The sequence below is a fragment of the Andrena cerasifolii genome, chromosome 4, assembly GCF_050908995.1.
Source record: "Andrena cerasifolii isolate SP2316 chromosome 4, iyAndCera1_principal, whole genome shotgun sequence".
In the NCBI taxonomy this organism is placed as follows: domain Eukaryota; kingdom Metazoa; phylum Arthropoda; class Insecta; order Hymenoptera; family Andrenidae; genus Andrena; species Andrena cerasifolii.
Window position 1 is genome coordinate 16,959,592 of NC_135121.1, and position 10,343 is coordinate 16,969,934.

At 40.5% G+C, this 10,343-nt stretch overlaps 4 protein-coding genes across 4 annotated transcripts; 1 reads left to right on the forward strand and 3 right to left on the reverse strand.

Moving 5' to 3' along the window:
* Window positions 1-746: 746 nt before the first annotated feature.
* On the reverse strand, window positions 747-2,579 carry Polr3f (RNA polymerase III subunit F). The gene is made up of 4 exons (XM_076811200.1): window positions 2,346-2,579; window positions 1,557-2,175; window positions 1,100-1,261; window positions 747-1,010 (listed from the first exon to the last, which is right to left on the reverse strand). The coding sequence occupies exons 1-4, from the start codon at window positions 2,423-2,425 to the stop codon at window positions 936-938; spliced, it is 936 nt and encodes a 311-aa protein (XP_076667315.1). The 5' UTR covers window positions 2,426-2,579; the 3' UTR covers window positions 747-935.
* LOC143368453 (uncharacterized) lies at window positions 2,568-3,247 on the forward strand. Its single transcript, XM_076811208.1, has 2 exons — window positions 2,568-2,672; window positions 2,778-3,247. Exons 1-2 carry the CDS (start codon window positions 2,583-2,585, stop codon window positions 3,159-3,161), a joined length of 474 nt encoding a protein of 157 aa, XP_076667323.1. The 5' UTR covers window positions 2,568-2,582; the 3' UTR covers window positions 3,162-3,247.
* Rpt2 (26S proteasome regulatory subunit Rpt2) lies at window positions 3,181-5,561 on the reverse strand. The gene is made up of 5 exons (XM_076811195.1): window positions 5,396-5,561; window positions 4,215-4,776; window positions 3,757-4,143; window positions 3,447-3,682; window positions 3,181-3,388 (listed from the first exon to the last, which is right to left on the reverse strand). Exons 1-5 carry the CDS (start codon window positions 5,396-5,398, stop codon window positions 3,254-3,256), a joined length of 1,323 nt encoding a protein of 440 aa, XP_076667310.1. The 5' UTR covers window positions 5,399-5,561; the 3' UTR covers window positions 3,181-3,253.
* Window positions 5,562-5,974: 413 nt separating this feature from the next.
* Window positions 5,975-9,597, reverse strand: LOC143368443 (dihydrolipoyllysine-residue succinyltransferase component of 2-oxoglutarate dehydrogenase complex, mitochondrial). The gene is made up of 9 exons (XM_076811192.1): window positions 9,440-9,597; window positions 8,973-8,997; window positions 8,776-8,827; window positions 8,551-8,621; window positions 8,338-8,465; window positions 7,925-8,269; window positions 7,663-7,838; window positions 7,140-7,590; window positions 5,975-7,062 (listed from the first exon to the last, which is right to left on the reverse strand). Exons 1-9 carry the CDS (start codon window positions 9,512-9,514, stop codon window positions 6,928-6,930), a joined length of 1,458 nt encoding a protein of 485 aa, XP_076667307.1. The 5' UTR covers window positions 9,515-9,597; the 3' UTR covers window positions 5,975-6,927.
* Between the last annotated feature and the right edge of the window lie 746 nt (window positions 9,598-10,343).

Consider the following 10,343-nt stretch of genomic DNA (forward strand, 5'->3'; position numbering starts at 1 on the left):
CGATAGCGTCGCGACGTCGAACCAATCAACGCCAAGGTGGGAAACGAAACGACGCCAGCGCCATACCAAGCCAACTAGCCAAGTCATGTGCAGCCGCGGCCAATCAGCGTCGCCGGGGAATCGGTTGTCGACGCTGGTTGGCTACAACCTCGCTTGACTTGGCTTGACGGTGGCGCTGTTTCGTTTCCCACCTTAGCGTTGATTGGTTTGACGTCGCGGCGCCATCGCGCGCATGCGTGGCGTTCCCCCACCGCTAAATAGCTTACAGCGTACGGCATTTCCGCCCCACGCTGCCGGAAGCCAACACACGGGCCGTGCCGCCAACTTAAGCACAGCCACGATACGAAACGCGGGAAACGAAGACGACGGTGGGAGAATTGCTGTTAATCCGATTTGCCGAGCGTAATCGGTTCATCGAATGCTCCTTCTTGCTAGGTTTCTATATTTCGTCGAGATACCGCGATACGGCCTGCCTTTCTCTCGAGAAATAATGCGAAAGCGAGCGCGACGAAGGTTTCTGGGGTTGGCAACATTTGTCCGGTTGAAACGCGTATAAATTTGGCGGTAATCAGCATCGCCGATTCGTCGGACGAAAGTTTGACCTTCTTTTTAAGAAAATTCTGCTACGATCCTTATGTAACTATCCAAAATGCAATAGAATGATGTAATTAGGTGAAATGATGTCAGACTTCTGTACATCACCTTCTAGGAATTGTTTACTTAGCGATAATTAAGAATAATCTAAGTTCTTGTTGTAAAACTGTATTTTATAAATACTATTGGTCTTGCAAGCAGTTGTATGTGAATAAATTAAATATATACAATGTGGAAATAGTATGTACATAAGATAGAATGGAAACATGAGCGATCGAAAGTATACTTCGAACGATAGGCGGATAAACATTTCGGAAGAATGCATGTTTATTAGAAAATTGTCACTCCAACCATTCTGTAATGTATTGGCACTTTGTGGGTGTAACATCGCCGATGTCGCAACAGTTTTTCCGCACCTGTATTTCAATAGTTTTATATTATCATTAAAGCATCAACGATTCGATCGATTCGAACGCAGATAAATTGAGAACGGAAAGGAACTTACGGGACAAACGCCACAAGTAGATTTAATTAGCCCAGGTGAACTTAATAAAGGTTCTATCGCTCTGTACAAGTTGCTCCCATCTCCCGACAGCGTGCGCTCTACTTTGCCATCGTAAACCAAAGTGTTTAATATCATCTCCAAATCTTCCACCGACAATTTGACCTGCAAATAACTTGTATTTTCCCTATGGTTGCTTATTTGATTTAAGGGGTAATGCCACTGTAAAGCTCGGAAAGGCAGCCTGATTTTGAGAATTTTTTATGCGAGTATAGTGAATGGAATACAAAATTTGTTCGAAGGCCTTTATTGTAAATACCTTGAAGTATGATCACAATTTTTAAAAAAAAATTGTAATCATACTTTAAGGTATGTACAATAAAAAATCTCAAAATCAGGCTGCCTTTCCGAGCTCTACAGTGGCATTACCCCTTAAAGCAAACTATAGTGGTATTCGAACCTTGCTTATTCCCAGATCGGAAATGAACTTCCACACTTCTTTGGACGAAGCGAACGTAACATTTCTAGCTGCGATTGGTCCGCCTTTACAAGCATTCATCTGCTCTCGCTTCTTCTCCAAGAATCTGTAACATTGTTGATTGAGAACGTCGACGAATTCTGCTTCAAAGTCCTGATCTTGGTACCAGGCTCCACCAGTCACGGATGTATCTGGTTCTAAGTTATACAGCATATACACTTTCTTTTTACTCGCCGCCACAGATTTGACCGCTTTAATGAACTTCTTTGTTTCTAAGCTTTTCAAAATCTTGTTCAACTGAGTGGGCATTAGATTGGATTTAAATCTTATGTCACGAATCCAGATCCCCTTGTTCCCCGCCTCTTCGATTATCGAGTACACAATTTTCTCCTCGTTATCCGCACCTTTAGCTATCTTTGCTTTGGCGGGATCTTTCAAGCGATACAACAAGGTACCCCCTTGCTTGAATAAATCAAAGTGACCCTGCGATAAAAGTTTATTTATAATTTGAGCCCTTTGAGCGGGCTGTAGATCCGGCATTTCGGCTGTTAAATCCTTGTCGGATATACCTTTAGGCCTGGACTGTGCTACTGCAATAATCCTGAAATTTTAAGTAACATTCGTAAGTATTGAATAAACTTTATTGTTCATTATGTAACGAAATACTTGTATTTTAATTGACTCGTACTATGCGCAAGTAGTGATAAACATAACCTATGGGACGCGTACACAACGTACGCGAGAAACTTTTAATAAAAAAGAAATATTTACTTCTGCTCAATAATTTCGAGTAAATTGCTGTCTGCTGTATTTCCATCTTGCTCCTTCGAAGTATTGGCCTCCGTTTCCATTGAATTTTTTAAACGTCAGAAACGATGTCTGCCCAATTGCTTCTTAATCTTTTCTAGGTTATGTGCTTCACAGTTTTCTTTACCGTTCGCAAATAGAAATAAGTAATTTCTAAAATATCCTTGAATATTATATCAGTTCAAGGAACCGTTGAATAATATGGATGATTTAAAGAATTCGTCGGAAACTGAAGATTCTTTGGATATTGCTGCTAAGAGTTGGAATCGAATTATAAATGCTGCGAAGACGGTACTGTTTGCGTACAATTAATGTTAACAATCTGTGCTGTCATTGAAGCTTATTAAAATGTAATATTCTTTCGCCAGAATTTAAATATTTTATAATTTCCCCTAGAGCGGTTACAGAGAAGGAGTGGAGAATGGATCCAATGATGTCTTCCAAGAAGGTTTTGATAAAGGATACGAAGAAGGTTTCAAGACTGCTTTCATTCTAGGAAAGTTCAAAAGTTTAATAAATGCTATGCCACAGGATACTGAACATCCGCAACACATTCGTGAAGTCCTCGATAAAACTAGAAGAGGTGCATGTTACATATGTGTAACGGAATCTCAGAATACGGACGAAAACATACAGAAGCCACTGTCGCAAATTGTTAACGAGCAAAGAGCACATTCCATGGAACACATTCAAGCTCTGCGTCAGTATTTTCAATCTTATGTAAACGAGTTAAACATTGACCAATCGAATGTATTAGAAATACAAAGTTTAAAAGATTAGTAGTTCAGTAACGAGAACATAATGTTTTGTATGTTTTTATTAGCGCTTTTACGCTCAACCTGTAAATAAAGAATATTTTAACCGTAGTATCTTTATAAATATAATCCTTCGGGAGAACCCTCTTTTTTCCGATAGAGAACACTTTCTTTAGACTTTTTGAAATCGTCGCTGGTAACTTTCATACGGCGTTCGCGCAATGCCATAAGACCAGCTTCGGTGCATATAGCCTGCCAAGGAGAAATCTCAGTTAGTATCTAATAAAAACTTCTTCCGATTATGTTTTACCTTTATATCTGCACCCGAAAGATCATCCTTAGCCATTATCAATTCTGCCAGATTTACGTCAGGTGCTAACGTCATCCTGCTGGTGTGAATGCTGAAAATTCTTCTTTTTGTTTTCTCGTCGGGTAATGGAAATTCTATTTTTCTGTCGATGCGACCTGGTCTGATCAATGCCGGATCTAAAGTTTCAATTCTATTCGTGGCCATTACGACTTTAACATCTCCTCGACTGTCGAAACCTAAATGGATAGAAACGATATTTAATCATTTAAAATCTCTATCTTCGCGATAGAACTTCGAATGTTTCTCGTACCATCCAGCTGATTGAGAAGCTCTAACATAGTTCTTTGAATTTCACGTTCTCCGCCGCTGTTACTGTCATACCGCTTTGTACCTACAGCATCTATTTCGTCTATGAATACAATCGACGGAGCGTGTTCTTCGGCAACTCTGAATAACTCTCTCACGAGCTTCGGACCATCGCCTAGATATTTCTGTATAAGTTCGGAACCGACGACTCTCAGGAAGGTTGCGGAGGTCTGATTCGCCACAGCTTTCGCCAGTAACGTTTTCCCAGTTCCTGGTGGACCGTACAGTATAACTCCCTTCGGTGGTTTAATACCCATTTCTTCGTAATATTCTGGATGCGTTAAAGGCAATTCTACGGACTCCTTAATTTCCTGGATCTGTGTGTCGAGCCCTGAAGAATGAGGAACGTTAAGCCTGTTACTATGAAATAAACATACAAGTACTGCATATGTGGACACGTACCACCGATATCGGCGTAGGTTTCTTGCGGAGCTTTCTCTAATTTCATGACTGTAACCATAGGATCCGTGTCGTCGCCCAAAACTCCAACGACAGCATGAACTTTATGATTTAATAGGACAGAACAACCAGGTTCCAACTGGTCTTTATCCACAAATGATAAAATCGACACATAATGTTCGGAACCGACGGAGGTAGAAACTATAGCGTGATTATCATCGATTATTTCTTCTAATGTCCCGACGGACATTGGAGTTCCCCGCAAATCGTCGACCTTGGATCTCTCCTCTTCGTTCTTCTCCTCTTGTGGCTTCAGTCGCTCCTGGTTCCTAATGAACTCCTCTTCCATTAATAAATAATCCTTTATACGCTCCAATTTCAGAAGCTTCAATCTGCAACGCGTGTGCGGCGTAACTTGAGGTAATTTCAGCGCAGCATCCGGCCCTTTGGTACGCCGCTTCTTCTTGCCCACCCTCGTCGGAATCGGCGGTTCATATTTCTTCTTCTTATCTTTGTCGTCCTTCTTGTCGCCCCCAGTGCCACCAGTGCCAGACTGATTCTGTCCCTGTTATAACGATTATAGTGATACACAGAGGTGATTTTAGTTATTAAGTGTAAAGTACGATAAAAGTAAGATAAAATTTCTATAAAATAACTATTGGAATACATTGTAGAGACTTTGAAAATGACGATGATGTTATGTTCGAAAAAATAGGTGTGTCAACGAAGGGTTAAAAGTGTGAATAGTTTACGAAAAATTTGATTTGGACAGTGCATGCGTAACTTGACACACGAAAGATTAACCCTTTAGCTACTGGTATATATTCACAAATGTGTTTGTCTAATCGCAAAACAAAAAAAAAGAGAAAAGATGTGGCAATCTCGATAAAATAAATAAAAGTCAATAAGCGACTCCCGTTCCCGGCATAATTCATCAAATCGCTTATTGACGACGGCCGTATCTCACGAAAGTTTCGTACTGTCGTCTATTGACGACAGCCGTAGTTAAAGCGTTAATGGTAAAAAGACACTTAACCTAAAATGTCATGTGAAAAAAAGATCTCTTTAACTAGAAGTACTAAACGCAAAGTATCGAAAATATTATCGAACGCTTCACTGCAAATTATTTACGATAACACATATTCTTTAGCTGCATTTAATGAACTAGATTTTTTTAAATTTACCATCTCACGCTCAGTGTTTGATCACGAAATGAAACGGCGAAGTCATCCCCGTTGCATGGAGAATCGATTACGATTTCGATGGATTTCGATACCTATCTTCGAGGAATATCGAAATTTAGTGCGCTATGTTCAACATGCGGTGATCCAGCGACTTTTTTAAATTTACAAGGTTATTCTAACACTCACTGATTAATTGGAAGTATGCTTTTAAATAGTTATGACACTAGATTTAAAATGATCATTATAAACAATGGGATATCTGTATTTTATTATATATTCTATATCGTTTTTAAAATATCGTATAGCTTTTAATAATAGCGAGTGATAGATCGATAGAGGATTGATTTAGTATTGCTTTTTATTTAAGAACAATAATAATTTACACGTTCATGCTCCACAGTAATTACGATCCATTGCAAACTTGTTATCCTTATAGAAGAAAAATGTGAGAACACTTTCATTTAATTCTATTGAGCGCAGAAAATGTAGGAATGACGATATTTATTATCTGTCTCTAGAGTGCTCCATGAAAATTCACGATGACGTTCGCGAATATAATTCAACAATGTCGACAACATGTAGGTTGGTGATCTTTTATTTAAATTATCCAGATACATTTATCTTCGCAATAAAGTATCTTCTAGCTTCGTGACTATCGCTTCTTTGTGACGTCTCGCTGATCAATGCCATCCGAATAAAAATAAATACAATTAAAAACAATAAAACGATCATTACAAACATGTGTGGCTGTTGACTTCACTCTTGGATATTGTAAACACGCGCCCTTGCGTTACTTTTGCATCACATATTTGTAAAACTGAAATATAAAAAAAAAAAACGAAGTGTTGCCCAGCAATACAATCGATTTATAAAATAAATGATTACGCATACGTGCTCGTAAAGGAATTTACAATCTCTTTTTCGTTTACCAAAAATACCTTCCCACCCTAATTTCAAGGGAGAAACAACGAAACCTCGAACGCTTCCGTGAGAATGTCGAACACGAGCTGAGAGGGGGAGATTTTTTCTCTATTATATACATATCCTTTTTCGATTCAAGGATACTTCGTATCGCGTAGCATCATTCAATTTCGTCTGTCTGCAGCGTATTCTAAGTTTTAACCATAAGAATATTAAAATATACGTTTGCTTCTTCGTGCCAATAAAATCCTCTTACATTGAGCTTCGGTTCGCTTTCATAAGTGCCTCGTGAAAGGCGAGAACGGTTTAATCGTAACTTATGGTTGTAGAAAAATGAGTTTGCGTATCGTTGAATACTGAAATACGAGTGAATCGAAATAATACTTAAAGGATAAGATTAAGTGCCCGAGTAGACACGCTTTACGTTATCTCGTTGGTGTAGTACGCATTCCTTACTTTCGTTTATCACAATAATCAATAAGTATAGCCGAGAGCATTTTGAGTACTTAGAAGCCTCGATAAACAGAATATAATACAACAGTGTGTACAAAACGCTTTGGAAGTGATGAGAGGCGTGTCTGAAGCGATTCAATGAAAATATTTACGATGCTTTAAAGGCCAGCTAAGATAATTCCCGGATCTTCCACAGCTTCTTTGATTTTCTTCAGGAACAACACAGCCTCGCGCCCGTCGATTAACCGATGATCGTATGTCAAGGCTATGTACATCATCGGGCGAATCACGACCTGAGAAATAATCATGTTATGAAGGTGCGATCGTTCCAAATTGTAGTTGAAAATTTCCAGCAAGATTCGTCGATTACCTCGCCCTTTATTGCCACAGGCCGTTCGAACACTCCGTGCATTCCAAGAATTGCACTTTGAGGTGGATTAATGATGGGCGTTCCCATGAGAGAACCAAAAACACCGCCGTTACTTATTGTGAACGTACCACCGTCCATTTCTTCCACAGATATGTTGCCTTTCCTTGCTTTGTTGCCCAAAGCCGCCAAAACTATCTCAATGTCCGCGAAGGTCTTGTTCTGTACATTACGAATAACCGGGACGACAAGCCCCTTCGGCGTTGCAACTGCGATGCTAATGTCAACGTAATCTCTATAAACTATTTCATTGCCATCTATTACAGCATTGACGATTGGCTGATCGTTCAGAGCATAGGCACTTGCTGCAATAAATGGGCTCATAAATCCAAGCTTTATACCGTATTTCTTCGTGAAGTTCTCTTGGTGTACTTTGCGGAATTGCATAATGGGGCTGTAAAAAGATACAATGCATTAAACAGCACGAACGAAGAGCAGATGGATTTATAGTGAGCGCAATATTAACCGCATATCGATTTCATTGAACGTCGTCAACATGGCATTCGTGTTCTGAGCATCTTTTAATCTGTCTGCGATACGAATACGCATTCTGTTCATCTTCACTCGCTGCTCCGTTCTCGTCCCAGTTATTTCACGTGTGTAATCAGCTGGAGGTAGTTGGATTTTCGCATCTTCCAGAGACTAAAGATTTCCCGATGTTTTGTGAGAAAAAGGGAGCATAACAGAGAGCAGATAAATATTGTTCCCGATTATATAAGAATTCTCACCTGGGCGTGTTTAATCGCAGCGACCGGCATGGATGCTGCAGGAGCCTGCGGAGGTGGAGGTCGAGCTGCTGGAGGTGGTACAGGCGGAGCAGGCGCCGCAGGCGGTGGCGGTGGAGGCGGAGGTGCTGCTGCACTAGGGGCAGCTGGTGTTGGTACCGGGGGGGCCGGTGTCGGTGCCGGTGCCGGCGCGGATGGTTTCGGTGCCGGCGCTGCAGCTGGTGCAGCTCCACCGGTCGCTCCAATCTCAATGGTACATATTTTCTGCCCTGGCTTTACGACATCGCCGTCTTTCACGAAAACATCTCTTAGGACACCAGCGCCGGGTGCTGGTACAGGAATTGAAGTCTACACGGAGCATCATCGTTTAAATTCTGCAATTGCAAAGCGACCATAGTAGCTTCTGATTAGTTCACCTTGTCTGTTTCAATTTCGCACAAGACTTCATCCGCCTTCACTTGATCGCCAACTTTCTTGTCCCATCTGACATCCCCCTCGGTTATGCTTTCTGCGAACGCTGGCACTACGACTTCTGTTAATTCCCCTGCAGCGCATAAATATAAAGCATATGAGTTATATACAGCGCTGCCTTCGCTATAACCACTGAACATTCAAGACCTCCGACTTACATAACGCCGATGTCGAATGAATATGCTTCGCCTGGTCTATCCAACAGTGAAATTTCTTATATTTCGTACACCTAAAGGTTTTCATCAATCTAAGTTAGAATGATCTCATGAAATATCGAGCATCTATCTAAATACATTATACTCGTTTGCGCATTATGTACGCATTTAGAAATCATTGAACCTTGACTATATTTAATCTACTTTCTTAAGCGTTTATAAACTTACACTCGAGAGTTCTTGCTGATCACATGTTCGGTGTGGATAAATAGTATGCGCCCTACAAAAATGATTTGATACAATTAGTAGTTTATGTTCATGGTTATCCCCAACGTCGATATGCCTCTCTATAAAGATAATATTTAGATTCTCAGCATATCTCATTACTTTCTTATCGAGCTATCTTCAATACCAATTAGTCTTACCTTGACTACTCAATGACCTCACAACCTGAAAGGAAGAACATTAATATATAAGCATCATTATATATCCCGCGTGATATTGAAATGTGGCATGTGTACAAGAGGCAAGATAAAAATAGCTATTGTTTCTATCAGGGATAGCAAGTTGGTTCTGACTTCTGAGACCCTGGTACCTTAAAATCGGTCGGGGTCTACTCGGTCAATTAAACGGCACCGTTCGAATCTCACGGCCGCGATAAACGACTAATTTCTCATTGACGGATTACGATGATTGGATCGAGTCGCGCGCGATAAGTTTTACGATGATATTATATAATCGATGCGAAAGGTAAGGGTAGTGTTCCGACAACCTTGATGGCAAATTCTGCTTGGAAGGGCGTTAGGATCTTCTCTTATCTAATGCATGCGTGTCACAGATGTTGCAAACCTAATCAGAGGCCAGGTGGAGTGATTATGAGAGAAAGACTTACCTTCGTTCGTGATATACTAATTCGCGTTATCGCACGAGGCACAAACCGCGAACAGTTGGACAGCATCGCGGCCATCCTCCGAAAATTATGCTCTTAGGAGTTGGTTCACAACTCTCGTGACGCTGGGTGAGGAAGCAGCAGCGCAGGCTGCGCAGGGCCGTCTGCACATTCAGTGGTGGGGTTGGTTTGCTTGCTGGCATTTGCTCATAGCCTATGTCTCCTGTGGATCCAGTTGCCGACCAACATCGTGCAAGAGAGAAAGAAGCACCGCGCGAACTGGTGCGAGAGAGAGAAGTATAGCTTCCTAATCGACCGTAATGCGCATGCACCGATATCGCCGGCGACGATCCGCGGTTGCTATGATCATCGTTGTTTATCGCAGCACTCGCACGATGTCTTTCTCTCTCGCACGTTAAAAATACATTTTTTCCAATCATCTTATTAACTTTATTAACAATAACAGTTACGAAGCAAGATCGGGAAATATCAGTGGCCACGCACACATACATCTATTTCTGCACACTGATATAGATCATCGAACGGGTCTTCCTCTAGATTCAACTCGTTTTAAATTTTAAAGTAGCGCGCACGAAAATAAAAAATAAAAATAAAAAAAATAATGTTTTTTAATTTAGGAATAGATCTTGGAATTAGGAACAGATCTTGTTGTGGCTCTAATTTTGTCATAGGATTTTTTTCTGGCTTTGTTTAATTCTTTTAATCGTATATATGTTCGCGTTCTAACAAGGCTTAGCAAAACTTCATTTGGTAAAATAAATTCGTTATTAATTTTCACTGTTACGAGATTTGAAAAATTAAATCGGCGGTAGACAATGAATCCTTGTGAAATGTATTAAAAACTGTTTCTCATAGCTGCGCTGATTTTATTAAGTTATCACAAGGA

Bases quoted from the DNA above. Each gene is read 5' to 3' on its own strand.
- Polr3f (XM_076811200.1), bottom strand. From the start codon at position 2,425: ATGGAAACGGAGGCCAATACTTCGAAGGAGCAAGATGGAAATACAGCA. The intron at 2,176-2,345 runs GTAAATATTTCT...TTAAAATTTCAG, and splicing joins CTCGAAATTATTGAGCAGAA to GATTATTGCAGTAGCACAGT. The intron at 1,262-1,556 runs GTTCGAATACCA...AGTTATTTGCAG, and splicing joins CCGATCTGGGAATAAGCAAG to GTCAAATTGTCGGTGGAAGA.
- LOC143368453 (XM_076811208.1), top strand. From the start codon at position 2,583: ATGGATGATTTAAAGAATTCGTCGGAAACTGAAGATTCTTTGGATATT. The intron at 2,673-2,777 runs GTACTGTTTGCG...AATTTCCCCTAG, and splicing joins TTATAAATGCTGCGAAGACG to AGCGGTTACAGAGAAGGAGT.
- Rpt2 (XM_076811195.1), bottom strand. The intron at 4,144-4,214 runs GTACGTGTCCAC...CTCATTCTTCAG, and splicing joins AACCTACGCCGATATCGGTG to GGCTCGACACACAGATCCAG. The intron at 3,389-3,446 runs GTAAAACATAAT...TCTCCTTGGCAG, and splicing joins TTTCGGGTGCAGATATAAAG to GCTATATGCACCGAAGCTGG.
- LOC143368443 (XM_076811192.1), bottom strand. From the start codon at position 9,514: ATGGCCGCGATGCTGTCCAACTGTTCGCGGTTTGTGCCTCGTGCGATA. The intron at 8,998-9,439 runs GTAAGTCTTTCT...TCTTCCTTTCAG, and splicing joins TTAGTATATCACGAACGAAG to GTTGTGAGGTCATTGAGTAG. The intron at 8,270-8,337 runs GTGAACTAATCA...TGCTCCGTGTAG, and splicing joins GCGAAATTGAAACAGACAAG to ACTTCAATTCCTGTACCAGC.